The 20,781-nt window shown below is 62.0% G+C and overlaps 1 protein-coding gene across 5 annotated transcripts in view; it reads left to right on the top strand.

Moving 5' to 3' along the window:
• GRM4 (glutamate metabotropic receptor 4) overlaps positions 1-10,617 on the top strand; it is a 99,677-nt gene extending 89,060 nt beyond the window's left edge. For 3 of the 5 annotated variants that reach the window (XM_055124983.1, XM_055124984.1, XM_055124982.1), the window contains exons 10-11: positions 4,255-4,501; positions 9,772-10,617. In XM_055124983.1, the coding sequence (XP_054980958.1) occupies positions 4,255-4,501; positions 9,772-9,821 (297 nt within the window). In that variant the 3' untranslated portion in view covers positions 9,822-10,617. The remainder of the gene's footprint in view (positions 1-4,254; positions 4,502-9,771) is intronic. The other 2 variants (XM_055124985.1, XM_055124986.1) reach the window with 2 other exon arrangements.
• Positions 10,618-20,781: the final 10,164 nt, after the last annotated feature.

A 20,781-nucleotide genomic window follows, 5' to 3' on the forward strand; every position in this document is an offset into this window, starting at 1 on the left:
CCAGCACTGAAGTGTGGGCCAAGGGCTGGTGCTGGGGTTGAGGCACTTGTCTTGCTGTGGCCGGCCCCCATTTGGCCCCGGGGACTCAGGGAGAGACCCCTGAGCACCGTCCTGAGAACATCCTGAGAGAGAGATCTGTGAGCCCAGCTGTGGGTTCCAGGAATGCTTGTGAGGCTGAACTGCAGCTCCCAGAGATGGTTCATGCCACCAGACCACCTGTACAGGGGCCCACACCAGGGGCCCACGCCATCAGATTACCTCCACGTGGGGCCCACGCCATCAGACCACCTGCACAGGGGGCCCATGCCACTAGATAATCTGTGCACGGGGCCCAAGCAGCCACCAGGCCAGCTTGTCCTGTGAGCCAGGCCCCCAGTGTCCCCAGGCCTGCTGGAGGCCCCTGAGGGCAGGTACTTGTGGGGGGCCCACCTTCCCTGGGGCCAGCAGCCCTCCCTCTGGAAAGCTGGTGGCCTGAGAGTGACCCCTGGGCCCTTCCTAGATGAGATCCTCTCTGGCCCCCTCACGTCCCCTGCAGATGCCCTCCTGCCTCCTTCCATCTCACGTGCCTCTGATCCCTCCCCTTTGTGGCACTCCCCTCACACTAACGCTGCCGGGACCCCGAGGTGCATGCCACGGATGGCCTCACGGCTCTGTGCCACCCCGGGACCGGCTCTGCAATTGGGACAGGCCGTGTCCTTTTCTGACTTCTGTGTGTTGTTCTGGGGGACACACCTGTCAGTGCCCAGGGCTCGGGAGACTCCTGAGGAGCTGCTGGGGGGCATGTGGCAGCAGCACCTCGCCCCTGCAGCCACACCCCTCTCTGGCTGCTGAGTGAGGGGGCTTCAGGGTGCATCCCTGGAGAGCCCTCGCTTCAGACTGCCTGGGGCCAAAGGCTCTGTGAGAGAGTGTCACTTTGTGTGTGTGCGTGTGTGTGTGTGTGTGTATGTGTGTGCGCACGCGCATGCGCAAGTGGGTGTGTTACTGTGTGTGTGTGCGAGTGTCACTGTGTGAATGTGGTTGTCACTGTATATGTATGAGTGGATATGAGAGTGTCACTGGGAGTGTGGGAGTACGTATGAGAGTGTGTCACTGTGCATATGCAGGTGTGAGCGGGTATGAGTGTGTGCCTTTGTGTGTATGGATGTGGGGGTAGGTATAAGCGTGTGCCACTGTGTGTGCATGAGTGAATGGATGTGAGTGTATGTGCCACTGTGATGTGTATGCAGCTCTGAGTGTGTGCCACTGTGTGCATGTGTACAATCAGGTGTGAATGTGTCTCACGGTGTGTGTGTCTGAGTGTGTGCATGCAGGTGTGAGCGTGTGTCCCTCTGTGAGTGTGTGTGTGAGTCTAGTATGTGCTACTGTGTCTCAGAGTATGCATGCAGTTGTAAGAGTGTTTCACTGTGGGTGTGTGAACGTGTGTACGCTTGTCTGTGTATGCGAGTATGTGTGTATATGAGCACCTGTGCCACTGTCTGTGTGCACTTCTGTGTGAGCCAGTGTGTGAGCATACGTGAGTATATAAGTGTGTGCGCTTGTGTTTATGTGCACACACATGTTTAGCGGCCGATGGACAGTATGCAAACACCTGTATGCATGTGTGTGGCTGTGTGCAGACTGAGGGAGTGGGTGTGTGGTGTGCGCGGGGGCCGGCTGAGGCTGCTGGCCGGTGGGTTGGTGTGTGTGCTGGTACGAGTGGGTGTGTTGTGTGTGAGAGCTGTGTGTGTGTGTGTGTGTGTGTGTGCGCGCTGGTGTGTGAGTGGCTGGGTGTGTGCCAGGCGCAGTGGGGCGTTCAGGTCTGTGCTGTGGAATTGAGGGTGTGCTGAGCGCAGCTGTGTGCCCCTCGCTCGCTCGTGTTCAGCTGTGCCCGTCCCCTGGGCTGGAGCTGTCTGTGCTGCTTGGGCGAGCAGGGGGATGGATTTCCTGGCATTAGCCCGGATTTCCAGGGCTTACCACTGCCGTGGGTGGCATTACCCTGAGCCGCGGGGGCTGACCTCACACCGTGTGGGGTGGCGGCTCAGCGGGCTCAGGGGGCACGCGGCCACAGAGGCCCCCAGGCGGGGAGCTCACTTGTGAGCTTGGGCAGGCTGCAGGGGCTCGGGGTGGCCTGGTCCCGCCAGGCGCAAGCAGAGGGGCGGCCTGGCCCGTTTCTGTCTCCCGCACTCCTGGACACAGCCCCAGTGCACCCCAGGAAGCTTCTCATCCGTTCCCTTGCAGTGCCCTTTGCCCCCTGGGGTGACCTCTGGCCTCTCCCAGGAGAACCTCCTTTGCTCTGGAGCAGCAGGGCACAGTGCACAGAGGGTGGCAGGGGGTGTGGGTGACGGGGGCCAGGCTCCTCTGGGCCAGGAGGGGTGAGATCCCAGCCCCAAGGCCCCCCAGGCTGCTGCCTGGAGCCGCGAGGGTGCCTGGGTCCCCCTCTTGTGTCCGGGTGCTGGGGGTTCTAGAGGAACGAGGCTTCTCTGAGCATCTCAGCCTGCTCCAACCTCCAGGAGGGCCTGTGCCCACCTAGGGGCGCAGGGGGTTGGGTGGGCAGTCCCATTTCTGCCGGGCACAGGGCAGGCCAGCCCTGGTCTGCAGGTGGCAGGAGGAGCTACCCAGGGCCACTTTGCTGATTGGACCTTGCGCTTTGCAGAAAGGAAGAGAGACCCCGACGGAGTGGCCCCAGGGCCTTTGACCATGCACAGGGCTGGCGCCCCACTCTCCAGGGAGCCCTGCCAAGCGCTCAGGGAGCCCCTCATTCTCTGGCGGGAAGCAGGACTGAAGGTCACCCCAGTGCACCGGGCTGGTGTGGGGGTGTTTCCCAGGCGGGTCAGGGCAGGATGGTGTCTGGACCCCAGGCCTGTCCCCCAGCACAGGCTGTGTCCTCAGCAGGGTCCACTCTGTCCAGAGAGGGGCCTCCATCCCGGCCGCACCGATGCTACATGGGCCCCCCTGGGCCCTGTGCCCACTGCACTAAGGCAGGGCAGAGGACCCTCAAAGTGTCGCTGACCCCATGTGAAGCAAGGCCCCCGGGCGCAGGGAGCCCCAGTGTGAGGAGGGCACAGGGTCCCAGGAATGCCAGTGACTGGGAGACCCGGCACAGTCCTGGCACCTGCCCGGCCCCTCAGGACCCTCTGCGGCCTCATGCTGGCTGGGGGCCACCCAGGGGTGGCCCTGTAACATATTCCTGAGTGGTGGTGGCCTCCCTGAGAGCATGTTGCCAAGGCCCAGGCTTTCTCCTCTCATCCCATTGCACTGATGAGGAAACTGAGGCCCAGAGAGTGCCACAACTTCTCCGGCACCATGAGCCTCTCTGCTCTCACATTCTCCCGCAAAGGCAGGCAAGCCCAAGGTGGGCTGCTGTGGGGTCTTCAGGGTTCGGTCCTAGAGCCTTCTGGGGAGAAGGAGGCGGGCAAAGGAAGACCCCCAACCTTGGGACCACCCGATGACGAAGCTTGTCCAGAGCTTGTCCAGGAATGGCTCCACTGGACTAGGTGTAGGGAGTGGGGAGAGTCCTGGGAGGGGATCCAGGAAGGCTTTCTGGAGGAGGTGGCACTCTAACTAGGACCCAGAGGAAAATGTGAATCCAGGGAACAGAGGCCCTGCCTTTCTCCGAGGGCAGACTGTGTGCTGGCCGAGGGCAGCCAGAGGGGCCGCGGGGGGAGGGAGAGGCAAGTGGCAGCCCAGGCGGGCGTGGGACTTGTCAGACGCTGCCGTGAAGGCCTCACCATTGAAGAATGGCTCATCCAGCACCCAGATTAATGGCCCTTCATTTTGCTAAACATCTGTCACCGTTAGTGCTGGCGCGTGAGCGTGAAATGAGCTCTGACTGCGCTGCCACCGCAGATTGCGCCGTGGCTCCCGTGCCACCCTGCTCTGCGCGGGTGCTCCTCTGCCACCAGCCCGGCGCTGTGCAGGTGCTGGGTCCCGTGGGCGCCGCAGGGGCGCGCCCCCAGCTGGCACACGAGGGCGGAAAACGCCACCGGACGCTGTTCTCCACGCGGGACCACGCAGCCTGCGGCCCCCACAAGGGCCCTGCTTCTCCCGCCCACTTCCTGCCAGACGTGCAGGGGGCTCGGGTCCCGACTCTGCCCCCTCTGCCGCAGCTGGGCTGCGAACCCGGGCCTTCTGCGCTGAGGTCCCAGGCCGCGAGTCCCAAAGCCCTAGGACACAGGGTGGGGTCCCCAGGTCTGTCCCCGTGTGGCGGGTAGCGGGGGTCGGGGATCTGCAAGGCCTGGGGAGCCCACCCTGACGCCGCCCCCGGCCCGCCCCCAGCTGTACATCCAGACAACGACGCTGACGGTCTCGGTGAGTCTGAGCGCCTCGGTGTCCCTGGGGATGCTCTACATGCCCAAGGTCTACATCATCCTCTTCCATCCGGAGCAGAACGTGCCCAAGCGCAAACGCAGCCTCAAGGCCGTCGTCACCGCCGCCACCATGTCCAACAAGTTCACGCAGAAGGGCAGCTTCCGGCCCAACGGGGAGGCCAAGTCGGAGCTCTGCGAGAATCTGGAGGCCCCGGGTAAGTGTGTGCCCCCTCCGCCCGCCAGCAGCCCAGAGCCCAGGCCGGGCCCTGCCCTGGCCCTGCCCAGGCCCCGCCCTGTCCCGGCCCGCCAGCCGCAGGGGCTCAGGCCCCGCCCAGTATCTGCCCAGGCCTCGCCCATCCCCCTGCCCAGCCACCCATCCCCTGCCCAGGCCCTGCCCTGTCCCCCTCTGCCAGCTGCAGGAGCTCAGGCCCTGCCCAGTTCCTATCCAGATCCCGCCCACCAGGCCCCGCCCATCCCCCATCCCCTGCCCTGTCTCCCCCCCCACCCAGCTGCAGGAGCTCAGGCCCCGCCCAGTACCTATCCAGATACGGCCCACCAGGCCCTGCCCAGGTCCCGCCCATCTCCCTGCCCGGGCCCCGCCCCTAGGATGAGACCCGCCCCTTCCGGCCATGGCCCCGCCCCCTTGGCCCCGCCCTTTCACACCTCCCCCTGGAAGGCTGGGTCACACCCCACGCTGGGACCTGGGCCTCTAGGCTGAGGGGTGGGGTGCAGTCGTCACTCTGCCCAGTCGCCCCCCCCCCCCTCCCGCAAGGAGAGGGAGCCGGGCCGTGGAGACGTTTGCTGAGCCCTGGCTGAGTCTTCGTGCTCACGGCAGCATGAGTAATGCAGTGTGTGTGGGTTCACACGGCCAGGCAGGGTGTCCCCCGGGCCCACAGCGGAGGCGGCGGGCGGGACCTGCCCTCTGCCCAGCTGCCCACGGCCTTGGCTCGCGGCTGCACCAGGAGGGCGGACTGGAGGGTCCGCTGTGCCAGCCCTACTCCATAGCGGGCCCGTACCGGGCTTTCTCTTCCTGTCCCCTCCCTGGAAATCTTGGGGGATCTGCCCCGGCAGGCAGTGCACCCTCCTGCCCTCTGGTAGTGGGGGCAGTCCCAATGGCTGCAGGAGGGATGCGGGGACCCTGTGAAGGTGCCAGCAGGGCACCCAGGGGGGTTCTTGCCATCGGCCAGGGGGCCAGGAGGCCGCAGCGTTTTCGGGAAGGGCCAGGCGGAGTCCCCGGCAGAGCCCAGAGCTGATCCTTTCAGCAAGTCCAGCCCACGGTGCAGACCTGGAAGCGCCCGCGCTGCCATTCGGGCCCCAACACTGCCCCGGAAAGGGGGAGCAGTCAGTCTGCCGGGGGAGGGGGCGGCAGGAGCTGAGGCCGGGGAGGGGAACCTCAGCCTGGGGTCAGCGAGAATCAGCATCGCCCAGTGGCCCCTCCAACCAAGTCCACCTCAATACCCTCATCTGCGGGGGGGGGGGGGACCATATGATCACGATCCCAGGCTCTCTTCCTCCAGGTGGGAGAAAACTTTAGAAAGGGGCTCCCATAGTGCCAGGGAGCAGCCTCCACCGGGTGCAAGGAGGCGAGTTAGGGAAGGTCGCCTGGGGCCAGCACAGTCCCTTCCAGAAGCTACCCTTCCCCGAGCCCACTCTCCTGTTGCGGGACCCTCACAGCAGTCTGGTGAGGGCCGAGTAGGGCTGGAGGCTTATTCCCCACTGAGGCCTAGAGAGGGTGAGTAACTGTCCTGAGGTCACACAGCAACACTGTCACTGACATCTTCACTAGCTGTGGCCTCCCTCCCTCTTCTGGGGGCGAGCAGTCGGCCTGGCTCTGACAGGGCCCCTCCTTTGGTTGCCACCCCTGGCATCTGGGTGGCCCCCACCCTCCGATCTTGTAGGACACCCCTCCCTCAGGCCTTTGGTGCTCACCCAAAAGGCAGAAGCCCCAGTCGCAGCACCAAACCTGGCCCCACTGTCTCGAGCAAGGGTCCCTGCTCACCGCCTGCACCCCAGAGTTGCACCCCCATCCCCAGAACCCCCTTTAATCACACAGGGTGCCCCCTCGGACCTGGCACTGAAGGCCTCTCGCACGGTGGCCGGGACTGGCCAGAGCTGGTCCAGGGGGGCTCCACAGGCATCTAATTGCTTTGTTTCTTCTGTGTTTGCTCTGACAGTCCCCATGTCCCCTCCCGGCCCCTCCCCTGCCCGGTGAGGAGGGGTGCTGAAGCCTGAGATCAGCCTTCCCAGTGCCTCCCTTCCGAGCAGGGAGAGATGGGAGCTGCTCCCCCCGCTGCCGTGTCCCTCCGGGTCCCCGCTGTCTCTCAGCTTGGTGACAGCAGAGGCCACGCGGGTTGCGGGTGGGAGTCAGGTGATTAATTCTGGGGCCAGCCAGACGCGGGGGGGTGTTGTGGACGGAGCGGGGAGGCGTCAGTCCTCGGAGCAGGGGCATTTTTCACTCTGTCACCGGCAGGCCACGTATCTTTAAACAAACAACAGGAGGAATAATCCAGGGTCCTGATTGCAGGCGGATTGGGCGCTGAGACGCGGGCGCGACAAATGGGGACTGTCATCTGCCGGCCACGGCTGGGCTAATTGTGATCAGAGGCGGCAGAGACTGAGCACTCAGGGCCGGGTGTCAGTGTGGGGAGTCCGTCTGCCCACACCGTCTCCTCACCCCACTCCCCCCGCCCCGCGGTGGCGCCCCCCAGCACTCTGGCAGCGGCTGTGCGCCTGGCTGCCCCTTTCACAAGCGTTCTCTCCCACCCCTGGGGGGCTCAGCCGGGGCTTAGGCCACCTGCTGCAGATGAGGGAGTTGAGGTGGACTTTGGTGGAGGGGCCTCTGGGCGATGCTGGTTCTTGCTGTCCGCAGGCAGTTGCCCCCCCACTCCGCTCCTGCCGCTCCCGCCCCCCCACCCGCAGACTCACTGCTCCCCCTTTCTGGGACAGCTCTGGGGCTCCGAGTGGCGGCGGGGTGCTTCCAGGTCCTGCACCCTGTGGGCTGGACTTGCTGAAAGGACAGCTCTGGGCTCTGTCGGGGACTCCGCATGCCCCCCCGGCCCCCCGGGGTGAACCAGCCCCCCCAGGTTCCCATTTCCCGAGGTCAGTGGGGAGTCTCGCGGCCGCGGAGGCAGTTGGCCTCTGAGCCGGGTCCATGACCGTCTCCAGGCTTGGAGACTCGATCAGATCAGTTTCCCCCTGGGTGACGGAGCTGCAACATGGGGTTCACTTTCTGACCGTGGGGCGGGGGGCTGAAGGGGGCAGGCGGCCACCTGCTCGTGTTCCAGAGGGGGACCCCGAGGCTTGGGTGGGGCGTGGAGCTGAGGCTCTGTTGGGCCTCTGACAGCACCCGGGTGTTGGTGTTTTGTTTTGGGGGCCACACCCAGTGCTGCTCAGGGACCAATCCTGGTGGGACTCCGGGACCCGGGGACGGGGGTGCCTGGGATTGAACGTGAGTCAGCCACGTATAAGGCGAGCGCCCTCCGCACATGGGTCTGGCCTCAGCACCTGTGTTTCTGGGTGCTCCCCTCGACTCATTGGCTTTCCCGGGTGGGCTTAGCCTGAGCCCCTTCCCTGCTCTTTCCTCTGGTCGCCCAGCTCCTGGGAGAGACACGGCTGAGTGGGGGTGGGGGTTTGGGGTCCTGGAGACACAGCAGCTGGGGACGACCCAGGCTCAGCCCCCATCACCGCACGATCCCCAGGCTTTGCCCGAAGGAAGCATCAGGCTGGAGTTAACCCTTAGCACCACCCAGTGTACCCCAAATGACCCCGTCCCCTCAGAAAGGAAAGGAAGGTGAGGATTCTCCACCCAGGACACGGTGCCCAGCTGTGTTACTGCCTTCTTAGATGTCAGGGCACTTTCCCACCGCTGCCCGGCCCTGGGGTTATTGTTCCCTGTGGGTGTTTCTGCCAGCAGAGAGCTCAGCTCCTGGCTAAGAGGGAGTGTATCCTGTGGCTCCGAGGGGCCACCGAGCTCCCGCCTCCCCTGTCCACCTTTCTGTGCTCACTGCATCCCTCCAGGGCACTGCCTCCCACCCTGTGGACCCCAGTGCTGGACACGGCCGCCCGAGGCTTGCAGATGTGTGCCCGTCAGCCCCGGGAGCCGGCCTGGTTCCTCCCGACTTGTTGCGGCACCAACTCCTCGCAGCTGGTCGCCCTCGGTGCCCGTCCTTCCAGTAGAGGGGCAGAGAGGGAAGAAGAGGGCGACCATCTGTTTTTATCAGATGACACAATCTGCGTTATCAGATGCACCCATCCTTAGGGAATATTGTCCCTCGGGGCCACCCTTAGCAGCAAGGGACCCTGGGAAATGTAGGCCTTACCCTGCAGCCTTGCGCCAGGGAACCAGGGTTAGGGAGCAAATCCTGAAGTGCCCTGGGTGGTCTCTTTTCCAGTGAGGCACCCCTGATCCTGGTGCTTGCGGCGCCCTTGGGGGGCCTGCCGTCCCCCGACAAGGCTCGGAGCAGTTTGATGCCAGTGGGCACCACGATTCCTGCCACCTAAGGCACCCCTGAGCCTGGTGCTTGTGGCACCCTTGGGGGGCCTGCCGTCCCCCAACAAGGCTCGGAGCAGTTTGATGCCAGCGGGCACCACGATTCCTGCCACCTAACACCCTCCCGCCACCCGCAGACCTCGGGGCCCCTGCTTGCTGCCCTCCCCAGCAGCCTTGGTCCTGACTTCTGCTCTCCACCGAGCGGGCCTGGGGCCACTGGCAGTCACCCGCACAGTGCCTGGCAGAGCCCAGGCTGGCCAAACCCTGCAGCCTCCCACCCTGGCTGGCCCCTCACTCTTCATGGTGGGGGTCGGGGGTGGCACTGTCCAGCCTCCTCGTTGGGGGACTGTGAGATCTGACCCCAGCAGGCAGAGGCAGGGGAGCAGTGAGAGCGGATCTTGTCACCCAGCAGGGGGTGGGGGGCGGGAGGGACCCATTGGGGGTGAGTGATGGCCAGGTGGTGGGTACAGATGCGGGAGGTGCGGGTGGGGTGGGGACGCCCAGAGTGAGGTGGGCCTGCATGGAGCATCCTGGGCCCCGTGGCGAGGGCCGGGAGCTCCTGCCTCTGCTTCCAGGCCCCTCTTTGGGTCTGCAAGTCTGGAATCGGCTTCCACTGACCCCCTCTGCCCCGGCTGCCCCAGGCCCACCCCGTGAGTGCTTGCCCCACTGCGCACACGTGTGTTCTAGAACACAGAAAAACTCCCTCGGGGCACATTCAGGGAATCCCAGGGCTTCCCAATAAAAAGCACGAAGCGTGTGGGGTCTGGAGGGGACGGGGAGCTCCCGGCGATGGGGTCTGCCCTCCAGAGCACCAAGGAGGGGGTCTGCCTGGCACGGAGCCCCCGGAAGGACGGGCAGGGGGCAGCTGGGTGGAGGGGGTGGCCGGTGCCTGTTCTGGGGCTGTGGGCTTGGTTTCGTGACGGGACTTGGGCCCAGGGGTGTCGGTGCCCGGGCGGCAGCAGCCCCTGACCCGGGTCCCCCTGCTCTCTCTTTCAGCGCTGGCCACCAAGCAGACCTACGTCACCTACACCAACCATGCAATCTAGCCGGGAGAGGCGGAGCCTGGACGGTGCATGGAGGGGGGCCGGCGGGCGGCCTGCTGCCCGGTGCCTGCCACTGGCCTGGTGCTGCGGACAGCAGGGCCCCAGGCGATCCTGCTGGTCCGGCAGGAGAAGGAAGGGCCAGGCTGCTTCAGATCCCCCAAAGCCTGCGTCTTGGACCCCTGCCCCTTCCGGCCCCAAACCACACGGGCTGACTCTGGGGCCCGGGCTGGCTTCCTCTCACTGTCCCTTTGTCCCTGCCTGTCCCCTGGTTGCCCCGTCAGTCTGTTTCCATCCTTGTCTTGCTTTTGTCTTTGTTCTTTGGACCATCATTTCTCCGTCTCTGTCTGTTCCTCCGGCATTTCCTCCTGGGGCCCCTCTGGGTCCCGCCTCTGGTGCATTTTCCTTTCCTGTCTTCTGCCCGGTCCTCGCCCTCCCGGGCACCCGGCCTGGGCTCTCCCCTCTCTGCCAGTCTCTGCTCACTCACTGAACCTCACATGTTGCAAAAGAGGAGAAAAAAAGAAAAAAGAAAAAAAGAAAAAAAAATCACCCCCCCCCACAAAAAAGCTCAAACGAACAAATCTTAAGTGTGTTGCGAAGTGCCGCGTCCTCCTGGTGGTCTGTGTGTGTCCCCGCGGCCCGCAGCCCTGCCTGCCTGCCCGCCTGCCAGCCTGCCCCTCCCTCCTGCCGACGACTCGGAGTTCAGTGCCTGGGTGTTTGGTGACGGTTCTTGATGACAATGTGTAGCGCATGATTGTTTTTATACCGAGAACATTTCTAATAAAAATGGTTTTGCACCCTGGCTCCACATCCGTGCGGGCCCTGCAGGGACCCCGGACTGGACCCACCGGGAGGGCCTGGGGCCAGCGGGAAGCGGGAAGCAGGGGCTGGAGAGGAGGACTTTCGGGTGACGGAAACCACCCTCCCCCGCGCCCATGCGGGCAGGGAGGGGCTGGCACAGTGTGGAGGGTTCCAGAACCACCCCCTAAGGAGGTGCCGTTTCTGCTGCCCCTCTTGTCTGCTCTGAGGTGCCCCCGACTCCCCGGGTCCGTAACCTGACCTTCTCTTCCGCATAGCCGGGAAACTCCTCTTGAGAGCCTGGCTCCTGGGCTGTCAGCTCCCCTCGCCCCTGCCTGCCCCGTAGGGGCTGAGGCGGTGCCTGTCGTGGAGGTGACCCAGGACACCCCTCGCGTGCTCCTTTGTCCTGAGTGTCTGTCTGTGCAGGTGTGTCCGTGGGGGGCCCCGTGTCTCCTGGGCCCAGGGTCCTCCCTTGACTGTGGGTTCGCTGCGGCTGGCTTTCTTGGTGCCAGGTGGGGGCCAGGCTCTGCAAATTATAGCGCCAACGACACAATGACCGTGCAATGACCATACAACGACCCCCTGTCCCCGGCCCTGCTCTGCTCCCTGAGTGGGCGTGGGGGCCTGGTGGGAGGGTAGGGAGCTCTGATGGTGTCCGGGTGACTCTCTGCTGAGTGCTCAGTCGGTGCTTTTCTGGGCAGAGGAGGCAGTGGGCAGCCCCCTGCTGAGGGCCTTCTCATCCCAGGACGATCCCTAAGACGGCAGGTTCAGTCGAGCAGAGTGGGGCGGAACTAGGTTTTTCCAGAAGCCTCCTGGGTGGTCCGTGCAAGTGTCGGGGGCCAGGGAAGCTCAGTGCAGCAGTCCCCTCTGGGACACTGCGTCCCCTGGTGCTCAGCCCAGTGCTTTTCCAGGTGCCCCCACATCTCTGGAGCTCCAGAAACCAGCCCTGCGCCTCTCAGGGGGACAGGGCGGGGGGTGGTGCTAGGTCCTAGGGGGGCAATCACTGTCTTTCACGGAGTGGGGGTGTCCTCTCTGCCCCCTTGATTCAGGAGAAGGCCGTGGGTGTCCCAGCCCACCTCCCCGGGGCTCCAAGAAGGGGCTGAGGCCAGGAGGAGAGGCCAGGAGGCTGCCCCTCTGAGGGCGGGGACAGGCCCCTGACTTTGCAGTGAAACAGCCTGGCCGGAGTTAAAAGGGTTTGCACGTCAGGGGCTGAGTCAATGCCCCTCACCACAGGGTCCCCCGGCACCAATGTGTGGGAAGCTGAGGGGGTGGGCTGCATTGCACAGAGTGGAGCGGTGCAGGCCCCCAGGTGGAGCGGGAATCAGCTGGGGGTCTGGGAGGAGAACCTGCTGTGGGGTGGGGGTCCCCCTCCCTCCATTCCTGAGCCAGCCACTGCCCCCATCCCGTCCATCCTGAGTTGTTAGCCCCCTGCTCCGCGGGGCCAGGGGCCAGGTGACCTCGGACATCTCAGTCAGGGCCGAAGGAACAGAGCAAGCTCCCCTGGACTCTCTCAGGGAGGATGGGGTCTCCCAGGGCCCCCACGAGACGCACAGGCCCAGTTTCTGGGCTGGAGGAGCTGACCCCCAACCCTCCATGGAAACTTCCAGACCTCTCAGGTGCCCGTCCTTCCTCCTGGGACTGCTTCAGGTGCTGTGTGCTGGGTGGGGGGCTCTGTGCGGCGGGCCAGGGGCAGAGACCCCTGATTCTTGTTTCTATGATTTTTGTTTTTATGATTTTGGGGTTACACCCAGTGGTGAGAAGCCGTTCCTGTGTGTATGTGCTGTGTAGACCCCAGACCTCCTGAGGTACAGCCCAGCGCTACACCTGGACTCCACATTATTCTTCTTCCTCCTCCTCCTCTTCCTCCTTCCCTCCTCCTTCTTTCTCCCCACCTCGCTCCTCCTGTTTCTTCCTTCTCCCCTCCCCCTCTTCTTCCTCCTCCTCCTCCCCACTTCCTCCTTCTCCCCTCTTCCTCCTCCTTCTTCTTCCCTCTCCTCCTCCTCCTCCTCTTTTAGCAGGGGCTTCTCCCCAGTAGTGCCCAGGTGACCTCGGACATCTCGGTCGGGGCCGAAGGAGCAGAGCAAGCTCCCCTCGACCTCTCTCACACCTGGTGTCGGGTGTCCTGAGGGCCATGTCCAGCCATACGTGGCCTGGAGGTGTTTGGTCCTTACACTGGTTCTCAGAAAGGTGCTGGGGGCCATCAGGTCACACCCAGAGGTGCTCACAGGGGTCAGTGGTGCTGGGGATAGAACACGGGGCCCCGAGCATGTGAGGTGCACACTCTGCCCCTTTGAGCCGTCTCCCTGGCCTAGGACCATCCCTGAAATGGGGCTGGAAACTTGTGACAAAAGCAGATGATGGGTCCCCCTCAATTCCACGGCCCCCTCTGGTCAGGCTGGGGCCTGTGGGCCCCTTTGCAGGTTCTTCCAGTCACCAGGGTGCAAGTCCAAGACGCCCTGACAGAAAGGAGCTGATGAGACAGGAGGGCCCGGGACGGAGCAGGACGGAGTCCGGCCCGCAGGGTACAGGAAGCAGGATATAGCCCAGTCTCTGAGGGGCCACAGAGAGCGAGAGAGAGCACGGGGTGAGGGAGGGCGCTAGCCTTCCATCCTGGCACCACAGCCGGTCCCCAGAGCCCATCAGGAGTGATGCCTGCGTGCAGAGCCAGGAGTAAGGCCTGAGTGCCACTGGGTGGACCCCCAAACCAAATAAAACCAGGGGCTGGAGCAATAGCACAGCGGGTAGGGTGTTTGCCTTGCACGCGGCCGACCCAGGTTCCATTCCCAGCATCCCATATGGTCCCCTGAGCACCACCAGGAGTAATTCCTGAGTGCAAAGCCAGGAGGTAACCCCTGTGCAATACCGGGTGGGACCCAAAAAGAAAAAAAAAAACAAATAAAACCACAGAAACAACCAACCAAAGACCCTTCACTGAGTATGGGCTCTCCTTGCCCCGAACAGGTGTTTGTGTGCATGAAGGGCGGGGGTGCCACTGCAGAGAGAGGGGGGTTGGACGCAGAAACCTGCGCTTCCTCCAGCCGCGGGGGCACAGCGCAGGGCCGGAGAGACAGAGGCAATGGGGCTGTCTTGTCTGCAGCTGACCGGGGTCCGGTCCCTGGCACCGCAGAGCGTCCCCTGAGCCTCGAAGTAGGAGTGACCCCTGAGCACAGAGCCAGGAGTAAGCCCAGCTGTGACACAAGAAAACACAATGAGACACAGTGCAGACTCCAGAGCTTGTGTGACCCCAGAACTGGTACTGGGCAGCTGCCGGCCCTGTGGGGAGCCCAGCCAGCGCCCAGACGCCGTAGCAGGACTCGGGGGCTCCTGGGCCTCATGTTTTGTTTTGGTTTTTTTTGTGTCACACCTAGTGATGCTCAAGGATTACTCCTGCCTTTGCACTCAGAAACTACTCCTGGTGGTACTCAAGGGACTGTAGAGGATGCTGGGGATCGAACCCGAGTTGAGCCTGTGCAAGGCAAGTGCCCGACCTGCTGTACTTCTGCTCGGACCCTAGCCAGGACCTCACTTGCGGCAGCAGTAGGCAAGCTGAGGTCCCTCTGGCTCAGAAGGGCTGGTTCTAGGTTTAAATGTCCCTGGGCCCTTTCCTCCTAGCGTGACTTTTCCGGGCCTAGAGCATGAGAGTGACTGGTGAGCACGACAGTGGCCGGTGAAGGCAGAGTGACCAGTGAAGGCAGAGTGACCAGTGAAGGCAGAGTGACCAGTGAACGCAGAATGACCGGTGAACGCAGAATGACCGGTGAACGCAGAGTGACCAGTGAATGCAGGATGACCGGTGAAGGCAGAGTGACCAGTGAAGGCAGAGTGACCAGTGAAGGCAGAATGACCGGTAGACGCAGAGTGACCAGTGAAGGCAGAGTGACCGGTGAACGCAGAGTGACCGGTGAGTGCAGAGACTGGTGAGGGCCGAGAGCCCAGCGAATGCGGAGTGGCTGATGAATGTAGTGACCAGCGACCAGAATGGCCGCTGAGTGCACCCCCAGTGCCTCTGGCACCGCGTCAGCCTCCAGGCCTGGGGAGGGGTCCTCAGGAGCCCCAGACACAGGCTGGGCTTCCAGGGGCCCTGTGAGCCGCTTCCAGCCAGAGGCCAGGCCTGTGGAGGGGAGGCCCTGCTCCATCCTCCAGCCTCCTCCCACCCAGGCGGAGAGATGAGGTGCTCCTCCAGGTACCTGGCGCTCGGCCCTGGCCCCGAGGCCCTGCAGGGCTTGGTCCTGGCACTCGGCCTCCAGAAGCCTGGACCTCCCCGCTGACAAGCGGGCACCAAATGGCACACGGTGCCAAAATCTCACTTCAGTTGGCAAAAGTGGCAATTAGCATCTAATGAGGCTTCTTGCTTTATTTTTAGGTAACCCCCGAGGCCCTGCCTCTGTAATTCAGCCCGCCATTGCTTGGCAGATAATTAAAGCATGTCACCATAATTTGCCTTTTTTTATATATATATAAAGCCCATAATTATGTTTTTATTGAGAGTTGGGGTGGGGGAGAAGAGGAGGGAAAGAAAACAAAGAGAGGTGGAGTCGAGGCAGGAAATGGGGCCTAGCTCCTCACCCTCCATCAACCGAACCAGGGTTCTGGTGCAGCTTCCCCAGCCAGGGCTCACCTCACTTCAGGGTATGCCCTTCGTACTTCCTGCCCAAGACCCCCGTCACTGGCTTCTGGGTCCCTACTTCCAAGGCCTCTCCCAGACTTGGACGGGAGGAGCCTGAGCAGTTTCCCCACCTGTATCCCAGCCTTGAAGCCTCTGGGGCGGACAGTGAAGCAAACAGGAGGTGAGGCGAATTCTTGAACTTGCAAAAGAGCACCTGGGAGTTCCTCTTCCCAGTCAGCTGCGTATGTTTGAAAATCACCATCATAAAAGTTTAAATAAAACTCCATCCCCAGGGGTCTAAGTTAGCCAGTGGTGCATGCTGTCTGTTCTCCAAGGTTCGGTTGCCTTTCTAACTGGGAGGTGGAGGGCTGGCTTCGTACCCCAGAAACTGCCGTTCAGTCACGGTTTTAGCCAGTGGTGAGTGATCCCTCCTGGCCATCTGAAAATCAGAGGCTTGGAGCCCTCGGAGCATGCTGGGAACGGCAGGGCTATGGCACACGTGGATTCAGGGGGCCCCCAGCTCCTGAGCACCTCCCCAGGGGCCACCTAGGCTACCTCAACTTTGGTAGCTAAAGCCTCAGCTTGCTGGCCCAAGGCAGGTTCTTCCCCAAACACCACTGGCAACCTGGCACCTCTGCAGAATTCAGAGAGCCTAATGCCGGCTGCCCTGAGGCCAGGGGTGGGGGAACGGGTAAGTTTGGGAAGGTCTTTCTTAATGCAGGCGGCAAGTGGGCTGCCCCTCTCTCCACACGGCCGCACACTCTGCATGCTCCTGCTGGTTTGCTTTTTTTTTTTTTTTGGGTCACACCCAGTGTTGTTCAGTGGTTACTCCTGGCTCTGCACTCAGGAATTACTCCTGGCAGTGCTTGGGGGACCATATGGGATGCCGGGGATCGAACCCTGGTCGGCCGCATGCAAGGCATTTGCCTTACCCACTGTACTACTGCTCCAGCCCTGGTTTGCTCTTTAGCTTCTTTGTCCCACCAGGGCAGGCCTTTCTCTCGTTCATCACGGTGGAATCCCCGGGGCCTAGGCCAGTAGCTGGCACACAGCAGGCATATAATAAATGTTTGTCCAACAGAATAACTGCCAGAGCACTGTACCCAGCGCTTTTACTTTTTTTGTGGGGGGGGGTCACACCTAGCAATTTACAGGGGTTACTCCTGGCTCATGCACCCAGGAATTACTCCTGGTGGTGCTCAGGGGACCGTATGGGATGCTCAGAATCGAACCCAGGTTGGCTGCATGCATGGCAAACGCCCTACCCGCTGTGCTATTGCTCCAGCTCCCTGTACCCAGCGCTTTTAGCTCTTGCCTACCCTTCTCACACCCACAAGTCCAATAGGTCATTTCTTCATTGTACCTCTAGGGTCCTCCACAAAGGCCCCAGGAGAGCACGGATGTGGAATGCTCTTTGGGTAGAAAACTGGACCTCCTCTCCCCTACCTCCAACACCCTCCACATGCCCCCAGCACTTTGGAGTTGGAATAGGGAGACCTGGAGTCTAAGTAAGGTGAACTTGCTGTGTGTCCTTGGATAAGTCTCTTGCTTTCTCTGAGTCTTCATTTCCTCATCCACAAACTAGGGGACTGAACTCTGAGCCCTGAGAGGTTGGGTAAGCAGCCAACACTCTGAGCAGTATAGGAGGGGAGATGACTGCAAAAAAAGTCTTTGGGGGCCAGTTGCTAGGGCAACTGCACACTCTCAATGTCGGGGAGGGGCTGAGAATGCAAACAGCCTCTTCCTTGGTTCCCAGCCTCCTTGGTCGTCTGTCTGTGATCGGAAGAGACTGTCAGTGTTGGAGGCAGTGGAAGGAGTTGGAGAGCAGGGGGTCACTCCTGGGGGAGCCCACCAGCAGAGCATGCAGCCAGCAAACCCGAGACGGGGTGTCCAAGCTGGGGGTGAGCCCAAGGCCCGGCCATAGCCCGTGTCCACCAGGCCGCCAGCAGCACAGGAGAAAACTGAAATGCAGAAAATCAAAAGGTTTGGAAAGGCTTGATAGACCCCAGGAAGTCACCCGCGGCCCCTCCCCACGCCACCCTATCAACCTAAAAAGTTGACCTAAGTTTTGGGGTTGTTGCCCACCTCTGGGGCAAAAATGCACACAAGGTTCTTCTGTGTTTGCGCTGGGCCGTAGGGGCGGAGCCTAGAGGGAAGGACATTGTGGGCGTTCAATCACGGCATGGAGGAGGGAAGGACCATTGGGTATTCAATCACCACACGGAGGTGGGACGGACAACGTGAGCGTCCAATCACTGCAAAGAGGAGGGAAGGACCATGTGGGCGTCCAATCACGACATGGAGGAGGGAAGGACCACTGGGTATCCAATCACCACACGGAGGTGGGATGGACAACGTGGGCGTCCAATCACCACGCAGAAGAGGGAAGGACCACGTGGGCGTCCAATCTCCACTCGAAGGACCACGTGGGCGTCTTCACTGCACCGAGGCACTTTGCCCTCGGTTGCTCGGCATTGGGGCGGGCTTCGAACCCTGTCTCAGTACTCTGCTGGGTCTCTGCGGCACTCAACGCCCAGGGCGTCCGTGCCTCTGTGACAGAGATAATACAGCTTCCGGGACGGTTTCCACACTGCTGGAGCCAGTCCACACTTCCAGGCTCCGGCAGTGTGGACGGTTTGCACACGGCTTGGGGGGACCTGGGGCTGCCAGCGCCCGAGCCCCCTCGCCTCCTCCGTGCCCTCAGCTGTGAGGCTCCGCTCCAGGGCTCCAGGCCCGCCTGGCTCGCCGCTTCCCTCCCAGGGCTGCTCAGCTGCCAAGTGTGACGGCACTGCTTTGCCACATGCCCCTCCACGTCCCGGCCTCGTCACGCCCGGGGCTGCCAGGGGTCAGCGCCGTGACCCCGCCCACGTCCCAAACGCCTCTGCGCCGGGCCCACTCGGTGACCCCGTCCACGTCCCAGACGCCTTTGCGCGGGGGCCCACTCGGTGACCCCGTCCACGTCCCAGACGCCTTTGCGCGGGGCCCACTCGGTGACCCCGTCCACGTCCCAGACGCCTCTGCGCTGGGACCACTCGGTGACCCTGTCCACGTCCCAGACGCCTTTGCGCCGGGGCCCACTCGGTGACCCCGTCCACGTCCCAGACGCCTTTGCGCGGGGCCCACTCGGTGACCCCGTCCACGTCCCAGACGCCTCTGCGCTGGGACCACTCGGTGACCGCGTCCACGTCCCAGACGCCTTTGCGCGGGGGCCCACTCGGTGACCCCGTCCACGTCCCAGACGCCTTTGCGCGGGGGCCCACTCCGTGACCCCGCCCCTTGTGCCTGGGTGGCAGCCGCGTGACACGCCCGGCTTCCTCGCGCAGGTGCAGAGCGGGCGACCCCGGGCCCGGGCCTGAGCGGTGCCCGTCTGCCCGTCTGCCCGTCTGCCCGTCGCGAGCCCAAGGCGCGGGCGAGGTGCGGCCCGGCCCGGACTGCGGAAGGCGCCTGCCGGCCCGCGGGGCTGTGCGCAAAGACGGGGCTGCTGGGGGAGCCGCGGCCCCGAGACCGACCGACTGACCGTTTCCGGCGGCCTCCACTCCGCCTCGCCGTCCCCTGCCGGCTGCGGAATCCGCCCGGGGGCGCGCGTGCCCCGGCTCCTCTCCGTGCGCCTGCGGGACCCGAGCCCACCGTCCGCCCCACCGTCCGCCAGCGCGGCCCTCACCCCTCACGGCGGCCTCGTGCCCGGACACACCCGCCCGCACCTGCCTCCCTCTGCGCAGCAGCTCTCCTCCCGGCCGTCTCCCGACCCCCTTCTCAACCGACGGCTGCTTTTGAGCAATTCTGACCGCCTCTGAGGGTTTTCCTGTACCTGCGTTTTGCGGAGGATCTAGAATCTTTGTTGCATTTAGAAAGTGGCTTTTATTATCTTAGAAAGTGGTTTTTGTTATTTTTGGGCAAATCTTGGGTATTATTTCTTCCAAAATAGTGTCTACCTCTGCATTTTCTCCTCTGGGCACTTCTATTATGGCCTTGAAGTTGGCCAATGACTGATGTTTCAATCTCACTGTCCCTCCCTCCCTCCCTCTCTCCCTCCTTCCCTCCTCCCTTCCTCCCTCCCTCCCTCCCTCCCTCCCTCCCTCCTTCCTTCCTTCCTTCCTTCCTTCCTTCCTTCCTTCCTTCCTTCCTTCCTTCCTTCCTTCCTTCCTTCCTTCCTTCCTTCTTTGTTTCATTTTGTATAGTTCCAGCTGCTCTGTCTTCAAGTTCACTAACCTTTTCTTCTGTGACTTCCAGTTTGTTGTTAGTTGCGTCCCATTTGTCTGTAACCCCAGCGTTGTAGCTTTCCTCTCCAGAAGCTTGCTTTCATCTCATAACCCCTTCCATGACTCGAGTTAAATGTTTAGTTTCCCTTCTAGCTGTTTGAACAGATAAACTATAGTGGCAATAATGGTCTGACTGTCCTTATCTCCTAACTCTGTCTTCCACGTTGGTTTCAGTAGACTGGTTTTGATCCTGCTAGGCAGTTATTGTCTCCTCCTTTGTATGCCTGACAATGTGTGGGCTGCCAGAATCTGTGGCTCTGACCTCACAGGTGGCTGGTTGTTGTTGCAGACGTATAAACGCTCCTGAGCTTTGTCCCAGTGGGATTAAGTTACTTGAAAACTGATGCTTCTAGGTCTTTGTTCAAGCTGTGTTAGAGGGACAATATTCAGGCAGGGCTTATTTGCCCTATCAGTGAGGCAAGTATTTATAGGTCTTCCTGCCCTTGTTCTTTTCTCTGGCTGGTGGCTCATGAACGATCCAGGTGCTTGCTCCTTCTCTCCAGCCTCTGCTTGCTTCCTTACTGTAACCTGACCATGGGTGGCCTGAACACTCCGTGGGCCTGCAGGGTGCCCTGTGAAACTCTGCTCTCTGGCTCTGATCTGTGAACTCCCTCCCGGCTTGGCTGTCCCGAGCCGCAGGTCTCTCTCCTCACACATGGGAGCCTCTGGGCGCCCCGTGGGCCCCTGCTCCCTGCCTGGAAGCTCTCTCTGGCCGCCTCTGGGCATGCTCAGGCTTCACCTCTCTCATTTGCCGTGTTTCAGGACATGTCACCTGCTGCTCGGTATGAAGTGCCTGGAAACACATTTGGAGATTTTATTCATTGGTGTATTTACTCATTTCTTATTTTTTTTTAGACAGGAGTATAAAGCCTATTCCTGCCCCTTTGTTTTGGTAAGAAGTGAGGTGTTGTTCTAAGATACAACTTTATTAGGGCTCATCCCCACTCATTTTCAGAGGTCAGATTTCCTCGGTGACCTTGGCTTAGAAATAGGAAGGACTGATCCAGTCCTGGGCATTGCAGCCATGTCTGGGAAGTGCTGTTTTAAACATTTGGTTTTACAAGTGGCATCACTGAAGCTCAGAGAGGTTAAGTAACTGACTCGGGTGCACAGCCATGAAGTGGTGGAGCTGGGATCCGAGCCCAGGCATTCACTGCCAGTGCTTGCCACACACTCACAGCCCCATCATTGCTTCATCTCCGCCATTCATTTCTTCATCCAGTTGTTTTTCAGTCTCTACTCTGCTGGGGTCTACTGCTGGTTACCAGAGCTGTGGCACAGGCAGTTTGCAGAAGGAATGGTG

Source organism: Sorex araneus, chromosome 2 (genome assembly GCF_027595985.1).
Source record: "Sorex araneus isolate mSorAra2 chromosome 2, mSorAra2.pri, whole genome shotgun sequence".
Taxonomy (NCBI): Eukaryota; Metazoa; Chordata; class Mammalia; order Eulipotyphla; family Soricidae; genus Sorex; species Sorex araneus.